The sequence below is a fragment of the Colletotrichum aenigma genome (genome assembly GCF_013390185.1).
Source record: "Colletotrichum aenigma strain Cg56 chromosome Unknown KSG_Cg56_contig02, whole genome shotgun sequence".
NCBI classification, from domain to species: Eukaryota; Fungi; Ascomycota; class Sordariomycetes; order Glomerellales; family Glomerellaceae; genus Colletotrichum; species Colletotrichum aenigma.
The window spans coordinates 600,288-617,186 of record NW_023500908.1 but is presented as its reverse complement, the minus strand read 5'-3'; the positions used below and the strand labels follow the sequence as shown (position 1 = coordinate 617,186).

At 51.6% G+C, this 16,899-nt stretch overlaps 7 protein-coding genes across 7 annotated transcripts; 3 read left to right on the top strand and 4 right to left on the bottom strand.

Moving 5' to 3' along the window:
• Nucleotides 1-6: 6 nt before the first annotated feature.
• On the top strand, nucleotides 7-1,830 carry stcS-3 (putative sterigmatocystin biosynthesis P450 monooxygenase stcS; the record flags this gene model as incomplete). The annotated part of the gene is made up of 5 exons (XM_037317460.1): nucleotides 7-199; nucleotides 258-475; nucleotides 533-719; nucleotides 778-1,793; nucleotides 1,828-1,830. The coding sequence occupies 5 exons, from the start codon at nucleotides 7-9 to the stop codon at nucleotides 1,828-1,830; spliced, it is 1,617 nt and encodes a 538-aa protein (XP_037182982.1).
• A 1,915-nt stretch (nucleotides 1,831-3,745) lies between these two features.
• On the top strand, nucleotides 3,746-5,001 carry CGCA056_v002200 (uncharacterized protein; the record flags this gene model as incomplete). The annotated part of the gene is made up of 4 exons (XM_037317459.1): nucleotides 3,746-3,853; nucleotides 3,911-4,297; nucleotides 4,351-4,558; nucleotides 4,610-5,001. 4 exons carry the CDS (start codon nucleotides 3,746-3,748, stop codon nucleotides 4,999-5,001), a joined length of 1,095 nt encoding a protein of 364 aa, XP_037182988.1.
• Nucleotides 5,002-6,131: 1,130 nt separating this feature from the next.
• Nucleotides 6,132-7,597, bottom strand: Cyp7b1-0 (25-hydroxycholesterol 7-alpha-hydroxylase; the record flags this gene model as incomplete). The annotated part of the gene is made up of 2 exons (XM_037317458.1): nucleotides 6,132-7,128; nucleotides 7,185-7,597. 2 exons carry the CDS (start codon nucleotides 7,595-7,597, stop codon nucleotides 6,132-6,134), a joined length of 1,410 nt encoding a protein of 469 aa, XP_037183768.1.
• A 1,278-nt stretch (nucleotides 7,598-8,875) lies between these two features.
• Nucleotides 8,876-11,422, bottom strand: CGCA056_v002198 (Heterokaryon incompatibility protein 6, OR allele; the record flags this gene model as incomplete). Its single annotated transcript, XM_037317457.1, has 1 exon — nucleotides 8,876-11,422. The coding sequence occupies one exon, from the start codon at nucleotides 11,420-11,422 to the stop codon at nucleotides 8,876-8,878; it is 2,547 nt and encodes an 848-aa protein (XP_037183769.1).
• Nucleotides 11,423-11,837: 415 nt separating this feature from the next.
• CGCA056_v002197 (putative phosphoglycerate mutase) lies at nucleotides 11,838-12,804 on the bottom strand (the record flags this gene model as incomplete). Its single annotated transcript, XM_037317456.1, has 2 exons — nucleotides 11,838-12,425; nucleotides 12,478-12,804. 2 exons carry the CDS (start codon nucleotides 12,802-12,804, stop codon nucleotides 11,838-11,840), a joined length of 915 nt encoding a protein of 304 aa, XP_037183770.1.
• A 518-nt stretch (nucleotides 12,805-13,322) lies between these two features.
• Nucleotides 13,323-14,521, bottom strand: dao1-1 (D-amino-acid oxidase; the record flags this gene model as incomplete). Its single annotated transcript, XM_037317455.1, has 3 exons — nucleotides 13,323-13,398; nucleotides 13,452-13,988; nucleotides 14,043-14,521. The coding sequence occupies 3 exons, from the start codon at nucleotides 14,519-14,521 to the stop codon at nucleotides 13,323-13,325; spliced, it is 1,092 nt and encodes a 363-aa protein (XP_037183771.1).
• A 571-nt stretch (nucleotides 14,522-15,092) lies between these two features.
• CGCA056_v002195 (Uncharacterized protein) lies at nucleotides 15,093-16,502 on the top strand (the record flags this gene model as incomplete). Its single annotated transcript, XM_037317454.1, has 2 exons — nucleotides 15,093-15,961; nucleotides 16,016-16,502. 2 exons carry the CDS (start codon nucleotides 15,093-15,095, stop codon nucleotides 16,500-16,502), a joined length of 1,356 nt encoding a protein of 451 aa, XP_037183772.1.
• Nucleotides 16,503-16,899: the final 397 nt, after the last annotated feature.

The following is a 16,899-nucleotide window of genomic DNA, read 5'->3' as shown; positions in this document are numbered from 1 at the left end:
TCTATCATGTTCAACAATCTCCCTTCCATTGCGCTTCTAGCGCTTCCGGCTCTTCTACTTTACCTCTACTCGGCTGTTTACTACCGCCGCTTCAAGCAGTTTGCGAACTACCCGCAAATGAAACCATCGTTAATATGGGGCCATCTGAAGATTACCAATGAGTTCCATCAGCGACGCGACGAGAAAGGATGTCAAATCGGTAACAGCGCCTCGTTTGAAGCCACAAAACATTTGATCTGATACAATGTAACCACTAGATCACGCTCTTGGAGATATGTGTGAGACAATGGGAAACCCCCCTGTCATGCTCTACGACCTCCGCCCCATCAGCCGACCAATGCTTCTCATTCGTAGCCACTATGTGGCCGAGCAGGTCTCAAGACAGTCCAAAATGTGGCCGTATAGTACGCCGAAGTCTGATACTATGGCATACCTCTGGCCCCTAGTTGGAAAAAAGTCAATTGTGTTGACAAATGTGAGTTGGGATCTGGTCAGCTAACTACTGCGATGAAATTTACCAATGATGATTCAGGGTCCTGGTTGGAAAGACATGAGAAAACACTTCAACCCCGGGTTTGCTCCACAGCACTTGATGAGCCTGATGCCCGTGATTCTGGAAAATACTCAGACGTTTGTTTCTAAGCTTGACAGGCTTGCAATGACAGGCGAAGTCTTTGAACTGGAGCCGCTTTGTACCAACCTCACCTTTGATATTATAGGTAAGTTTGGTTGTTGATCATGACATTCTCGATATGATGACTTACGATTTCCCCATAGGTGCCGTGACCATGGACGTTGAACTAGGCGCCCAGCTCCCAGAAGAGCAGCAAGGGGACTTCATCAAGAGCTACAAAGAGTTCCTTCTATCTTACAGAGAGAAGGGCGGCATGCTCAAGTGGTGCGAGAACCTATTCTCAGACAGACGGCGCAAGGCTCTCGCTGAGAAGGTGGACGTTTTCCTCACAGAGGTCATTCGAAGCAAGTTCGACGATATGAAGAGAAACAAGGGATTATCTAGTCGGAGCATCTTGGCGTTGAGCCTCAGCGACACTGACGTTCTGACCGAGGAGATCATTGACGGCACGAAAGACCAGCTCAAGACTTTCATGTTCGCAGGCCATGACACCACCAGTATCCTTCTGCAATGGGCGATATATGAGCTGTCCCGGACCCCGCGAGCCATGAAGACACTTCGTGCGGAGCTGCAAGGTCTCTTCGGTCCAGATCTCAGCCCCGAAGCTATCCGCAAGGCCTTGTCACTGAAGGGAGATGAGGTTACGCAGAGGATGACGTACACGTCTGCCGTTATCAAAGAGACTCTGCGTCTCTACCCTCCTGCTGGGTCAGCACGCTTGTGCCCTCCAGGATCAAATTCCCACATCCAGCTTCGAGATGGCAGCAGCCTCTGTGCAGATGGAATGATACTGTACAACTGCGCAACCCTGATCCAGCGTGATGTTGAGGTCTACGGGAGCACCAAGGACGACTTCGTGCCAGAGAGGTGGCTCGGGAACACCGATACGTCCATGGCAACGAACGACGACGAAAAGGCTGGCATCGGAAAAGCCGGTGAGAGTGAGATTCCGGCGGCAGCCTGGCGACCCTTTGAGAGGGGTCCGAGGAACTGCATTGGGCAGGAGTTGGCGAATATTGAGGCCAGAGTGATTCTGGCATGCGTTGTTGGCGGGTATGATTTTGAGAAGGTCGGTTTGGGTGAGGCGACGCTTGGTGTCGACGGGAAGCCAATCATCAATGAGAAGGGCCAGCACAGGTCCAACACCCAGCTCTACAATGTGAGTCTTTGCCTGACATGCAGGTTTTCACTAGTAAACAATGCTAACGAACTGGGGCAGACGCGACAGGTCACAGCTCGGCCAGTGGATTGCATGAAAGTAAGGGTGAAGAGTCGAGACCGTTCTTCATAGTTTGCGGGGTCTTGACCACTGGTGGAGACAAAGACATGGACAAGTGTGATTGGAACCGCGTGGCAGGAGGAGCATGGGGATCGCGATAAGCTTGATTTCTGTGTGGCCGGCAGAATGTATGAAGCTTCGGCATCGAGGCCTCTCGCTTGAGCTGAAGTAAACATCCCAGCCAATCTAGCTAGCGCATGTTCTCTCTGGTCTCGATGTTTGAAGTTCCTTGACATACGAGGGAGGCTGGAGCCTTTCCTCCTTTGACGCCCGTTTCTCGCGTGTTCTCTTTGTCACTAGATCGCGTCAAAGATGTAGCCTCGAACGGTTGATTCCCATGCTGTTTTCTTTGTTTGTTGTTATCCAACGGACGTCGTTAAGCCACCAACGACCAGCCTCCCTAACTAGCGGCCAGCTGCAAAAAAAGAAAAAGCGCAATGCCAAGAATGGGCGCTGTCGAGCGGCCGAAGATGGCCAGATTCTCATCGCGGCGGATGCTGCAGGAATATTGCTCCCTGCATTCAAAATATTGTCTCTTGGGCGGTGTATTCGTGCATAAAGCTGTTGAATTTCCGGCAGGGCTACCCCCTGACGGGAGCTAAAGAGTGCACGTCTCGGGCGTTAAAAACATGCGACGGGACTGCGGTCAATGCGATATCGGATTTTAGCCAATGGGGGCAGATTTCGGTATTTTTCTCCCAAAAAACAACAATCTGATATGGCTACATTGGTGCTGCAGTCCAGCCGCACAGGCAAGGGTCAGGGCAAGAGAAGACGAATTGGGCGTGAAGTCTGTTCCCTGTGCCACACTAGCTCTGAAGATGGTTAGGACGTACACGAGTCGCCGGTCTGACCTGACATCTAGTCGCCAAAACCGCGAGACTATTGAATGGTAGCCTGCGGACCAGGAGTCGGCCCCTATTCTTTTTCTCCTAGCATAACGCATGGCTGGGCCTTTGTTGATATTGGAAACCCCGTCCACCCTCGCCCGAGCGCAGGGTCTACCAACCACGTGAGGACGACAGATTTAGGCATCATTAACCGTAAGAATCGCTAGCTGGTTGCCACAGAAGCTGCTCGCGGAAGAACGGCAGGCTGCCCGTCCCAGCAATGTGGAACGATCCCGAGAGCCAGGAACCTTCCAGACTAGCCGATGCTTGATGGGATTTGGCATGCGGCAGACAAAGAACATCGGGAAAGATGTGGGCTCGGAACCTCGTTGATTTACGCTTGTTTTACGGTTATGTCTCGTCGATCTCTGTTTCTGTTCGGCGCGAGCAAGGATGTCTCGTCACCCAGTCCACATAACCACTTTGCATCTCCTAGCAGAAAGTCGGCATGCCATTTTGAGGCTCCCGCGATGCATCAACACTTGACGACGAGGCTCCTTAAATTACGACGAGTGTACGGGAGAGGCTGGAATTTCTGTCCAAAAGGGCATGATGCCCGGTAGACTTTGAGCTGAGAGTGCCTTGCCGGATGCACAGACAAGGACGGTTAGTCGAAAGGGCGCCAACGTTCGCGCGGCGCGTCCGGTGGCTTATTGAGCTGAGCTACTCACCATTTAGGCCCTATCCCGAACTTGCACCGCTGGGACTCTGTTGACATGGAGACTCCAGTCACAGAGAATACTGACAGACACAAGCGGCACAATAGGTCCTTATGCTGGCGCGTCTGAATCCAGATATAAACCCTTTGACATTCCGGCCTCTTTCTCGATTATCTCACTCATCACCCTCACACTCCAGTCCTCCGGCATCACCAGCTCCATCATTTCGTCCGTCTTCGCTTCTGACAATTCAATCCCGGCTTCCAAACTCGCGATATTTGCCATGCGTTCCACTATCATCCTTGCTGCCGTGGCTGGCATGGCCGCTGCGAATCCCATTGTCGCCCGCGACACAGCCGTACAGGACGGTATCGACTTCGATGTCTTCGATGTGAGCAAGCCGTCTGAAATGCTTCAATCTCCGCGCTCAAGCTAATTCGATTTATAGGCCGTCCCCGAACCCACCAAGGTCGGCCCGGCCGTTGGTGCCGTCAGCGAAAAGGCGACCTATAACGTTGCTTCCGCGTCGTCAGCTGCAGCTGCAGACGCTACCCAGAACCCCGTTTCGTCTGACTCGACTCTCGCGGCCCGCGACGCTGCCGTACGCGATAACTCCGGATGCAAAGCAAGGGAGCCCGCTGGCTCCGGACCTACGACAACCCCTGACACTTATGAGGCATTCATGGCAAACACTGTCTATGATGACATTGCCAACAACGCCCCTGTTCCTGATGGATATAGTCTGGCTTTCTCTGATCTGACGGCCTCCCTTCGTAACCCGTCTTACATCAGTCTCATCACCTTGAAAAGCTTCGACCCTTACCTGTGCCAGCAGGTTAGTTTCCACTTATTTAAATGCAATCGGTAGTTGAGACTGACAATTCCAAGCAATGCGATGCTGCTTCTTTCTGCTACGCCTTCAACCTCTACATCGAGAGAGATCCCTTCTACACCGAGAACTGGACCAACTGCCAGGACCCCAAGAGCACCGTCAACTACAAGTGCACACTTTATGGCGCCAACGTGGACGACAGTAGTGCTAAGAACGATGGGCAGTGGAGAGCCTACTTTCATGTCGGCATCAAGGGCTCCAATGGTATGTCTCTTTTCTTCTTTTTCCATAAGAATAGATCTAACACGGTTGTAGCCTACAACAAGCTCGCGCCGCCTCCGCAACAAGCAGGCTTCTCAGGACCCACCGCGCTTGGTGGCGCCATCAACGCCCCCGGCAATTACATGGGAGCCAAATACTACCCTGGTCCCTTCGACCCCAGCCAGTGCGCCGCTGCTTGTCTGGCGACTACCGCCTACGACAAGAAACACCCCAAGTCTGACGGCACTTACGATGCCTGCAACTTCTTCAACGCCTACGTCCTTAGCAAGAACGGCGCCCCTCAGGGAACCTACTGCTCCATGTACACTGTGGTTTGGGACAAGAAGTACAGCACCAACTACGGCCAGTACCGCGGCAGCGACCGCTACACTGTCTCGCAGAGCTATGGCTACAGCCTCACCAACCAGGACAGTGGCAAGCTTTGAAGTAATGGCTGAGCTTGGATATGGGAACATCGTTCCTAGCGGATCACTTGATCACATTCTTTCTAGATAAGTAGTAGAATGGTTTGACAGAGATTAGAGTGCTTTGTTCTTGAATTTAGATCATGATAATTCGATGTTTATTCTAATGCCTCGTACATGCAATGAAGATAACCATGCTCAATTGCTCATGAAGAAGTCTGAAGAAGTTCAGTGTTGGTTTGGCTTTGCTCAGTCCCTTGTCGCCAACGTAGCGTCACCCAAAGAAGGTCACTCAACATAGATAAACCTTCCACCAAGTCTTTCGCTGCTTGGTAGTCAAAATTAACTGCGCCAAGTTCTCTCGGCGCTGAATGTCGGTCTCAAGCCAGTCGCGGTAATTAGATCCGCCGGGATATGCCTGGCATTTCTTGCAGAGCGAATCAGGCACAGTTGTTTGGAAGTGCTTCGTACGGACCCAGCCGCAATTGTTACCAGTCAGTTTTGCATTCTCACAGGGAAAGTGAAACTCATCGGTTATATAGTTAACTGCGTTAGGGTGGGAATTTGAAGGCTTTCGCTCCACCAGGACTGTCTGAGGTTCCTGGCAGGTCTCGCAAGTGGCTTTAGCAAGTTGACACATGGCTTCTGTATGACGGGTCCTTAGGCTTCTGTTTTCGATAGAGCTCCTCGGGTGTCGACTGATGTTTAGATAGAATGTTGCTTAATGATGAAGATGGTTGTGAATAGAAAGGTCCAGCAGGTCGGCGACAAGCCGCCTTTTGACCTATTATGCCCTTGGGTTAGCAACAAAGCATTCACTATTTGTTTTGTTGTTCTCGAACTATGATTGAAACAGTTCTTTGTATCCCGGAGCAAAGCACGCGACGACAATGCGTCGAGTCTGAGGAGCAGTCATGCTCCAACAATTGCATTAGCATTTATGGCACGTCTACAAAGCTCAGGCATTAGACAGAACAATGCCGATGCATATAGTTCGCCAACTGAGAACAGCGGCCAGGTAAGATCATATTTCTTGTACCCAATCCATCAAGCTTGGTCCATACGAAAGGATTTGGGTACTCGAGAATGACAAGGAGAGGGACGATGTCGGGATGCATGCTTCCAGTCTGAACACCTAGTCTGAGAATCCCTCAGCTTTTCCCGTTGCTCGCAACAAAGGCCCATTCAACATCTTCCCAGCCAGGCCTTCGTCTAATTCTCACCATCATGTTGTCCTGAACAGTCTGCAATGGCTTGGGCACCGCTTCGGCTAGGTTATTTTTTAAAGGCGGCACTTGAACTCGGCCACCTTCGGGCGTCTCTATCTCAAATCCAAGGATCAAAGCAGCCAGTGCTCCCAGAATCTCCGCGTCGGCGAAGAAGCGACCGGGGCAGAGGTGTTTGCCACTGCCAAAGGGGTTGAAGGCACGACTCTGCGTGCGCTCTCGTTCTTTGTCTACAGCCAAGAACCGTCTTGCGTCAAACTCGTGTGCATTTGGACCCCATGTAGCCGGATCAAAGTTGGTGATGATGGAGGGAACCTGGACGTTGGCGCCCTTCTTCAACAGGTATGACTGTGTAGCCGCCGTCTCTCCGACTGCCGGAGTCGGTGTGTAACTGATTACAGTGTCCTCGACAACCCTGCGCGTGCCGGCGTTGCGGTTCGTCAAACGCATGACCTCTTTGTATGTTGACAACAGAAGGGGACAGGCTGAGCTGAGCTTTGCTACGGGGAATGTACACTTGCGAGGCCAGTGGAACTGCAAGACATTCTGTCCATCCGCGGCCGTTTCGTTTTGGTCCTGAATGACCGCGATATCCAACAGCTCCTTTCGTAGTTCTTCAACGAGCTTTGTGTCGCGAAAGACGTAGCATGTCATCCAGAAAAGCGTTGGGATTGCGTTTGTGACACTAGCAAAGAGCATTCCGAATTCGTGATCGGCAACGTCATCGCTGGGTAATCCCCACTTGCGATTGACCGCCACGCGCCGCTTGACAACTGCGCTGACATTGGAAACTTGATCGAATTCCTCGAGAAAGTACTTTCTGAGGGCTTGCTGAACCCTGGAACGGCCACCATAGGCTTGGCGTGCTGTGATGGAAGGGAACGGCTGCATTAGAAGCTGAGACTGGCCGGCATCGTAGTCCCTTTCGTATGCCTATGTTAGGGCTTGTCCTTAAAAGAAGATGGGTGTGATACTGACCAGAGATCTTGTATTAACGTCGGGCTGGCTGTCAGGGAGTTTTCGTCGCCGAAGAGAGAGCCCAAGGTCGCCTTGGTGAAAGCATCTCGTAACCACAAATACAGAGTTTTGTTTTCAAATTCCGGGCCAACGGAGTTGATGGTTTGCGAGATTCTTTTCAAGACGTAAGTATTCATCTCCAGTAGATCAGGCCCAGGAGATAGCGGTGCATAAGAACGATGCTGATCGTCAGTCCACGGAAGTGAACCGTCTGTAGGAGGGTGATGGAACAAGTTCATGATATTGGGCCCGAAGCCGACCATCTTTTCTGCGAACTCTGCCATAAAAGGAATCAGACTTAGAGCCTTGTTCCTCATAGCGACTTGGCTCAGTTGGGGATCTTTGATGATGTACATCTTCTGGGAACCACCCATTGAGATTGAAAAGACTGGCAGGTTGGGATTATCATGACTGCAGCGAGCACACGCTCTCCACGTCAGCTGTTGTGTTTCTGATGGCTGGGATTTAAACCCCAGGACATGGCTTTCAACGTACCCGAGTTGGCGATAGTAATATTGTCTCAGTCCTAGTAGACCAATAATGTGACCGGCTACTGGTATCTTCGGCTTCAACGCCGGCGGCTCCCTCGGATCTTGAAAATTACCTCGAAGCTGGGACCCGCCGACAAGGAGAATGGCAGCTAAGATAAGAAGCAACCATGGTTCATAGCCATAGCTAGCGAAAAAGGTCCCTGCCAGACTGATGGAAGCCATCTTGATGAGGCACGGTCAGACTCACAGAACACAGTGGGACGATTAGTCTGCACGTCCTTGTAGACGACGCGTTGTGCGATTCAGCGTGGTGTGTTTACTATTAAAAGGAGGTGCATTGGTCAGTGCTTGTGGTGGGGCAACCGGAAATTTGTTGATCGTACTTGTCCAGGCCCGCATACTATCAATATTGAAGTTACACTAGGTACCTACTAGCCGAAGGTAAACCTTGCAGACACTGTAGACGTCGTACGAATAAAGGGGAGCAGCATGGGTCGGCATGGGTCGGCATGGGTCGGCATGGTGGCGCTTACTGTATGTCCTCTTCTTGTTAGAGGTTCACACCAACAAGAAGTCTATGTTGAGGTGCACCTAGAGGTCGCTAGAGTCAAAATCTGGTGGGATATTCGCTAATTTCTCCGGGCCCAAGTTTGGAACCGGGCTGGTGCATCATGAAGCCGGATCAGTGCAGACGGTTGCACCAATGTGTCCTAAAGCACAACGCCACTGCTGCCTGCTTAAAATCCCCCATTCACAACAAATATGATGTTAATGTTTCTTTCTTTCCCCCCTTGGTTTGGTCCCTTTTCCCCTCCTCAGTCTGAAAGAAGGCCCGCCAGATGATGTGGAACTTTTCAAAGCCAGTGCAGAAGCATATGACAAAGACGATCTTCTAAAAGACCAACATGAGATTGGATTTCATCTATGTGAACTTTTGCCGCAATATGCCCTGAAGTCTAGGTGACTGAGTTTGAGTCTTGGGTGCTCAATCCGTCCCTTATATATATTCGGACCTTCGGACTGTCTCTCGCACCTGGGAGAATTGCGCCTCACGCATGACGGTGATAAATACAGCTGCTCTCTCAACCAAATGGACGATGTTACTGATCTTTGGGAAGCAAAACTTGAATTGTGAAGAAAATTGACTGTGAAATGAGACTATCAGACTAAATTGATGCGATCCAGCGCCTGCTCTTCTTTGACAAGCAAATCTACGGCCTCTCCGTTCATGATACCGGACACATAGGTCTCACCTACGACTCTGTAGCCATTTTCCTTGCACCCACGGAGGATATATGGCACTTGTGAACTGATCAAAATAGCAACATGATCACCCATATGAGCGTTTGCAGGACCAATGCCCAGATATCCGCGCGTCGTGACAAAGAATCGACGTCCTAGAGCATACTTCTCCACAGGAAAGTCGACTGTTTCCTGAGGAATGATTGATGGTGTCTTGGCAAAGGTTTTAAGAGCTTGTTTCCTCCTGCGTTTGGCGCTCTGTTCATCGGGACTTATGATGCCGTTGATCCATTTTTTGCAGCGCGACGCGGCGCTCAGCGCTCGCGCTCTTTTATCGTCTTGGACGCGACAAGTCCAGTAAGCATCCGGCACGACTGCTGGAAGCTTGAAGGGGCGGTGATAGAGATCGTATGGCTGCGAATGCCACAAGTTCCCCAGCTCCCGAAATCGCTCCATCTTTTGAAGTCGTTCTGCTTCTGTCCAATTCTGTGGGTCAAAAGACTTTTCAAATCCTACAGCCAGCCAGCCTCTGTCTTCGCCAGCACCTCTCGTGCGCCGAGACTTTTTGTTGAAGATTTCAGATATCTCAGACAATTCCACTTGACCTGGCTTGGTTGATGTCAGCGGCGGTTCCGTCCTGCTCCATGCTGGCGGCAGGCGAGGAAGCCAATCGTCAGGGCTTGTTGATAGATCAACGGCCTGTCCAGCGAATAAAGCATCCCAGAATGCGCTCTCTCTGGCATCCTCACTTTCGTATGGATTCAAGTCATGGTTTTGAATCATTGCCATACTCTTACACTGAGCGACAGCGATCATGAAGTGAGTGGAAGCCTCCCAGTTAGAGTCTAAATCCTCAGGGAATGGCTCGTGTGTTGACTCGATGGTGTCCCAAAGCATTCCATCCACAGTCATGCTTCTGAAATCATGCGAAAATGTCGGCGTACTGCTGGTGGCTTGGCCTATTCCTGCAGAGTATGGCGGTCGTTTCTCTTCTGTCTCATCAAGCCAATCCCGGAGGAATGCTCGCTGGGTTATTCTCTCGTTGGATGTCATGATTCGATCGAAGATCTCAGACATGCTTGTTTCAGTTTCGGCATCGATGCGAGGCTCACTTGGCAAGCACGTCAGCACAAGTTCCCCTCGCCGAATGAGGTCTTGTATGGTATTTTTGGCATCTGGTGGATTTGGTGGTAGTTCGCTCAATATCTTTGCTTGAGATAGGGCGACCGCTACACCTCTTGTGTCTTCCAGAGTCTCTTGTGCCATGTCTCTCGCTTTGCTGTGCGTGGTGGGGTAGCCAATGGTGTTGCCATTCTGCTGCGGCACAGACCACCAAGGGATTGCTTCCTTGACCTCGGATGCCCGGTTGGGCAGAGGTGTTTCTCGACGTTTGAGAGACCAGTCAGGAACCCAAGATGGTCTGCCACTGAAGTTATCATCCAGTGACCCGGAACAGTGTTGCAGTATTCCTAACCCAGGGGCTCTGACTGCTGTGATAATGGCAAATCTGTGGTACAATTCCTCCGCATCGATGCCATAATCCACACGCAGCTGCGTCGTGTCCAGTCCGGGTCTGTTCCTCAACATTCCCTGCAGAGCGTAGATCTTGTCCCTCGGATCAGTTGCGTCAAAATGCCGATACTTTGAAACTAGTTGCAAAAAGTCGTTCTGGTCAAATCCCGTGGTGTTCCCCTTCGTATAGATGTGCTCGCCACCCCAGCGGACCGACTCGAGATGCAGAACGCTTTCAACATGGGGAATCGACTGGCGAAGGCTGGTTTCATGGACTTTGATCCGCCCGCATGCGAGGACAAGGTCATGCCAGCTGATAGATTTGCTACCGCAACGAACTGTAGCCGTCATCAGCCCCTCCCCGAGAGCGCCCCAGCAGACTTCTTGAACGATCCAGACCCTGGTCCACCAAGGCCTACTGAGAATATTTCCGATCGCAGCCGCAGTCTCCGGCGGAACAGAACGCATTCTGCTGTATACAGTTGACCTTGAGAGTACCGCTAGCTTCTCCATCGCGACGTCACTATCGTCGGCTGCTGGTCCAAGCCAGATGGTGACAGCGCGAGAAGCGATGTAGAGGACACTCATGACAGACACCTGTTGGTTCTTTTCGGCGACGTCATTCTGGTTGATGCACACTGCATCAACCCAAATCGCAACCTCTGCAATTGAGTCCCGGCGCTGTCGTAGAAAGCTTGCTAGGTTTGGCGTGATATTCAGAAAGTATGCCTCGTTGACTAGCACAGGTTCGCATGGTGCTTCTCCTCCCCAAGTGTACGATAGCGTCTCAAAATGTGGACGAGTGCGACCACTTACAATCTCTAGTCGGCATGCAAGCGGCTCGGTGGAATCGTTCGCGGGTAAGAGATGAAGTAGTCGAAACTCCAACTGATCGTGGTTCAGAGGTTCGTACTGGTACGGCCTGGTGGTAGTGGCATGAGCTTGGTTTTCCATTCTTTCAATTCCACACAATTGAAACCTTCAAACAGACTGTAAGATTTCGTGAATTTAAAGCAGATAATACTGGAAGTGAACAGATTATCGGTATTCGCGGGAAAGAAACCTGGTTGTGGGGTTTAGGCAACAGCGTAGGCGGCCTCCCACAACTCACAGCCATGGCCTGATCCACCCCAGATCTGGAGGCACTTTTGTAAAAGCAGTCCTCGTAAATTTCGAATACCATCTTCACCAAAGTTTTAAGGAGCCATCCGCGAACAATGTATGATTGAGAAAGTGACTGAGAATCTGAAATGATGCGCGGATTTACCACATGGCCTACCCACCCGGTGCGTTTTATGCGGCAGAAGAATCAAGACCAAGTTCGAGGTTTACCTGATTGGTTGTCAATCTTTGAACTAAATGGGATACTCTATGTTGAAGTCGCAACTCTTTCTCCCCGGACCAGCACTGCGATGCTGGAGCCCTCTCGAACCCGGAACTCTTCCTGGCCCCCGACTCGCAATATGGCAGCTATGGCGTAAGAGTGGACGGTTAATGACACGAATTGGCTGGGATCGGTCGAAAAGATCTCATCCAGAACTTGCTGCTTCCTTGCGACATGACTTTCCGTGGTCTCAAACTGGTCCGCCTTCCAGAGCTGGTCTTCCTCGGTGAAGCCAGATTCGATGATGTACTTGGGATAGGCTCCTTCGATCCACGTCCTCGAGCTCCTCTTGTCACAAGTATGATCGGTCATACGCTCTCTCAGCCCTTCTTTGATGACAGGTCTGAATTGCTGGCCTCTGCCTTCCACTAGATCGCCAAAGACAAGCTTGCTGGTCTCGAGGCAACGCCGAAGGGGACTCGTGTAGAATGACTCTGGAAAGGGAACTCCTTCAGCAGCCGTAGCAGCCTTCCAAAAAACACTCAAATCTCTGGCCTGAGTGATGCCTGTGTCGACAAGCTCTGCATCGAGCCATGTGACGACCCCATCACCGTCAAGTCGCGACCAATATCTCTATTGTAGGTTAGAAAGGGTCAGGCCGCCGTATCCAGAAGACGCTGCTCACATCCCAATCTGCCGTCCCAACCTTGGCCGCCTGAACATTGTGGTACCCGAGGCCGTGTCTGGTTAGGTAGAGCACTTTGTAATCCACCCCATCGGGACTTTCATCGTTGAGTCGGTTGACATGTGCCGCGAAACGGTCCCACGGCTTAGTATCCCCGCTTTCCTGACGTTGGGTCGTGTCTCCAAAAGCCTTGTCGAGCAGACCTAGGCCGGCTTGCGTCGTCGCTTTGCCTCCGGGACTGTCATCGGCTGTTTTATAGTAGTCTATAAAGTATTCCGGCAGAATCGTGAATTTGTGTCGAGAGATCGGGTTCGCAGGTGCTGTCATATTCGTCGCTGCAAGGAGTGCGGGGAAGTTGCCCTGTGGAATTAAAACTTGAAGGGCGGATGCTGAGACATGAAGAGGACAAGTTGTATGGAAGATAAGCAGCGAAGAAGGTTGACTTGGCAATAATCTGGATGACTCAGTCATGTTCGTCATGGCCATTTGCGGGAAATACTTAGTCTCATCGAGGCTGTGCTAGGCGCACATCCGGCTGGAGCTACAGTGCTCGCTGTCGTGGCGCTTTTCATCTCACCACACAGTGTCGCCATCTGCGCAAGGATCTAGTTTCACACGGAGATTCCAAAGCCCGTTTTTTGTAGTTTGGTATATATCGTCTACTGGGAGAATATGCTATTTTGTCTAGGTCTAATTCCGTCCTCCACAATCAGAAAAATGAAAGCTAGTCACAATAGATGAGAAGAATAACGATGCTCAATCGCTAGCTCCCCTCGCAGTGTACCCCGCACTTCCTGCCTTCCGCTGGGGATATTTACGAAGGCATACTATGAATCGATGTTACTTCACAACTTCGATACCAATTGTGACGCGGCTTCCAGCTGCTCTTGTGCTAACTCCACTGCATGTGCTACCATGCCCCTATTTTGATGTTAGCCATGTTCACAGTTTCTTGCTGTTGCGGATCAACTCACCATGATGCCTGATATCCTGCACCAGAGGCACCGTAATTATGTATTACCAGACCATCCCCGCCCTTCTCGGCCTCAATTCTAGGGCCGCCCTTACGATTTGGTCTTAAGCCCACACCATGCTTGATCACCTTCAGATCTTCAGGCCTGCCTAACTCAGGAGCCAAAGCACAGCATCTTTCCATGATCCTTTTCGCCAACTCGGTATCCACGTTCTTGTCCCAGTTACCGTCCTCGCGGCAGCCACCAAGAACGATGCCTCCAGCGAGAGGACGCTGGAAGACATACGTAGTGTCGTTGTCGACTCGACGAGGCGATCGAAAGTACATCCGCTCCAGTGGCTGAATGGGCTGTTCGACCAGGACCGTTTGCCCTCGAGTTGGGTACATGGCTTTGTCTTCAACTCCGCCGAGATGATATGATCCTAAGCCAGTGCAGTTGAAGACAGCGACGACGTCGGCAGAAATGCGAGCCTCTTTGATGTGGGTAATCTGACGCCGGAGCAGAGACACGCCCCCTTGCCTACATTCTTCCAAAAGCCTGGGCCGAGTTAATCACAGCAGTCAATCTGAGTTCGAGGTGGGTAACACCAACCACTGAAGGTAAATTTGGGAATTGATCACAAAGGTGGAGGGCAAGTCTAGTCCAAACACAGCCCCCTTGGGCAGCTCATTCTCGTTCAGCGAGACTGCGCCACCGACCAAATCATCATACCACAATTTGCCAGTTCCTTCGCTGAGTATCTCGGCATCCTCAATCTTCTGGTCAAAAATCATTCTAAGAGGCGAACTCTTGATTCCTGCTTCGGGGGTGTGCTTGGCAATTTCCTTGAACCTCTCAAAGGTAACGCGGTCGAATGACTCGAGGAGCCCATTGTCGCTTGCTGAGGAACACCAGTTTGCGCCGGCCCATGGGGAGCAGTAGTCGATATGGTAGTCGCCGGGGAAGTATTCTGCTAGAATGGTGATGCGCGCTGATGGATATCTACTTCGGAGGGTAATCGCTGTTGAGAGGCCGATTACGCCGCCTCCAAGCACCACGAAGTGCCTATTGTCCGAAGACTTCGTAGCCATAGTGTGGTTTCTTGATGTCAAGGTACCTGGACCAAGCATACAAAGAGGCAGGCAGTAGAGTCAAGATGTCGCTGCCGCAGTGCCGTCCCGCAAAGATTGAGGTATGGTCCGATCATAGCTGTGGGGTCGCGTCGAGAACAAGTCCGAGATCGGCGTTCCTCGACCGGGAGTTGACTCCGGTTGCGGGCGTCACCGGCCTTCCTGGGTCCACATTTCCGCGGATGAAAGCATCGGGCCCGTCGTGACAATTCAATCGTATTTCGGGAGAATCAACTCCGTAAGTCTAGTATCTCTTAAATGACCATTCTGCCAGATATCCCCGTGACCGCGTGCTCGAAAAGAATGCAGCGTCGGGGAGCCCCCGACCTATGTCGGCTTCATGCGACCTGCCAATCTTGGGATGCGCTATCGTCTTTAAAAGTCGGTATTTCGCATATCAGGACCCGCTGTTCGTCATTCTCACCGACGAATCCCAGCCCCGCGATAAAACGCCAGCTCCCCTTTATGAACATGGATTGAGCCTGGGAGGAGCACCATCAACTTAGAATCAACACCTCTCCACCTGCCTAACATGAGAATCACCAACTCTGAGCCGCACTCGTTCATTAATCTCCAAGGAGGATGGCCGACTCCCCGCTTGCACCCAGTGAAAGACCTTGAGGCTGCTTCTTCCTCCTTGTTCCGTCAAGAAGATGTTGCGAAAGAGCTTCTTAGATATGGAGCTGGACTTGGCAGGCCGTCTCTGCGAGATTTGATCGGAAAATGGCTGAATGATTTTTATCAGCCGGCTGCCGGCTCTATTCCAGGCGCTCGAATTGGCGAGACAAACGGTGCATCAAATGGCTTAGCGACAATTCTTCAAAAGTTCACAGACCCAGTCTACACCCGCGCGGTCTGGATGGTCGAGCCTACATACTTCCTCGCATGCCCCATCTTTAGAGATGCAGGTCTCGCGGGCCGCATCCGAGGCACACCAGAAGGGCCAGACGGCGTGGATCTCGACTTTCTCGCAAGCGAGCTACAACGCGTCAATGAGACCTGGCCGGACAAGACTTCAGGACCGAGCAAGTCGGCGAAGCTGGGATATCCCAAGGTGTATCGCCATGTGGTCTATCTTATCCCAACTTTTTCGAACCCTAGTGGGAAAACCATGACTTTGGAAAACAGGAAGAGACTTGTGCAGTTGGCGAGAAAGCATGATGCTCTGCTGATATCTGACGATGTCTACGACGTGCTCCGGTGGCCGGCGAAGGAGGGTGTCTCAGCTGAAGCTCTTCCACAGTCTAGCCCACGCTTGGTAGATGTGGACAGAGAGCTAGAGGGCACATCAACGTTTGGAAATGCGGTCAGTAATGGCTCCTTCTCCAAAATTATTGCGCCTGGCATGAGGCTTGGCTGGATTGAAGCAACCCCCGTTTTCTGCACCAACATTCGTACTGTGTAAGCGCTTCGCCCATGCTCTCACGCTTGACAAGAAGACTGACTTGCTTGCAGCGGCGCTACGGCTTCAGGTGGCGGGCAAGCTCACTTTTCCTCTCTCTTCGTGGAAAACGTGCTCGCAGAGGGGGCTCTGACTCGGCACATCAACGAAGTCCTAATTCCTACCTACCAGAAGCGCTACTATGCCATGGTCAACACAATCAAACGTGTTCTCTATCCCCTGGGCGTAAGAATTGCTGCGGAGGACGCCGCACAAGAGAGCGGTGTGGCTGGTGGCTTCTTCCTCTACATAACCTTTGGCGATGACGGCGCCGACTTTGCGTCGGAAATTTCGCGGGTTTCTTTTGAAGACTTCAACTTGAAGATTGGGCCAGGCCTGATATTCGGCGTGCCTGATGACCCTAACAGTGAGCAAAGGGGTAGGGAGTCATACTACAGCGGCGCGAGACTTTGCTGGGCGTGGCATGAGGAGGAGGAAATTGTTGAAGGTATCGAGCGATTGGCGGTTGTGATCAAGGGCGTTCAAAAGGCGCTGAGATAGGTCGTTGTCAAAGGCGATTCGGACAGGATTGAAGTTTCAATTGTCCCCTCAAGGATCAAGAATCAAGAATCAGAATAATCAAATTCTGACAAAGACCAAATGTTTCGGTTCGGGACTCCGGCCCGGTACTTCGCCCGATGCGCGAGTCTCCGCCTCGGACAACACCTCCGGACGCGTCCATAGGCTCGGCCCGAACTTTTCTGGGCTTAAGCTCGCGTCATTCGGGGTTGGCATGGTGAGCGAAGCGAAAGTACCCCGTATGTATGGTGGAAATTCGTTCACCCTGCAGTCCACATTTAGGTAATGGAAATAACGTTAGAGGAGCTTCCCCGTGGGGCTCCACTCCAAGGTCTGCTTGAGACTAACCTGGGGTATTTAAGACTCTTTTGCCATATTC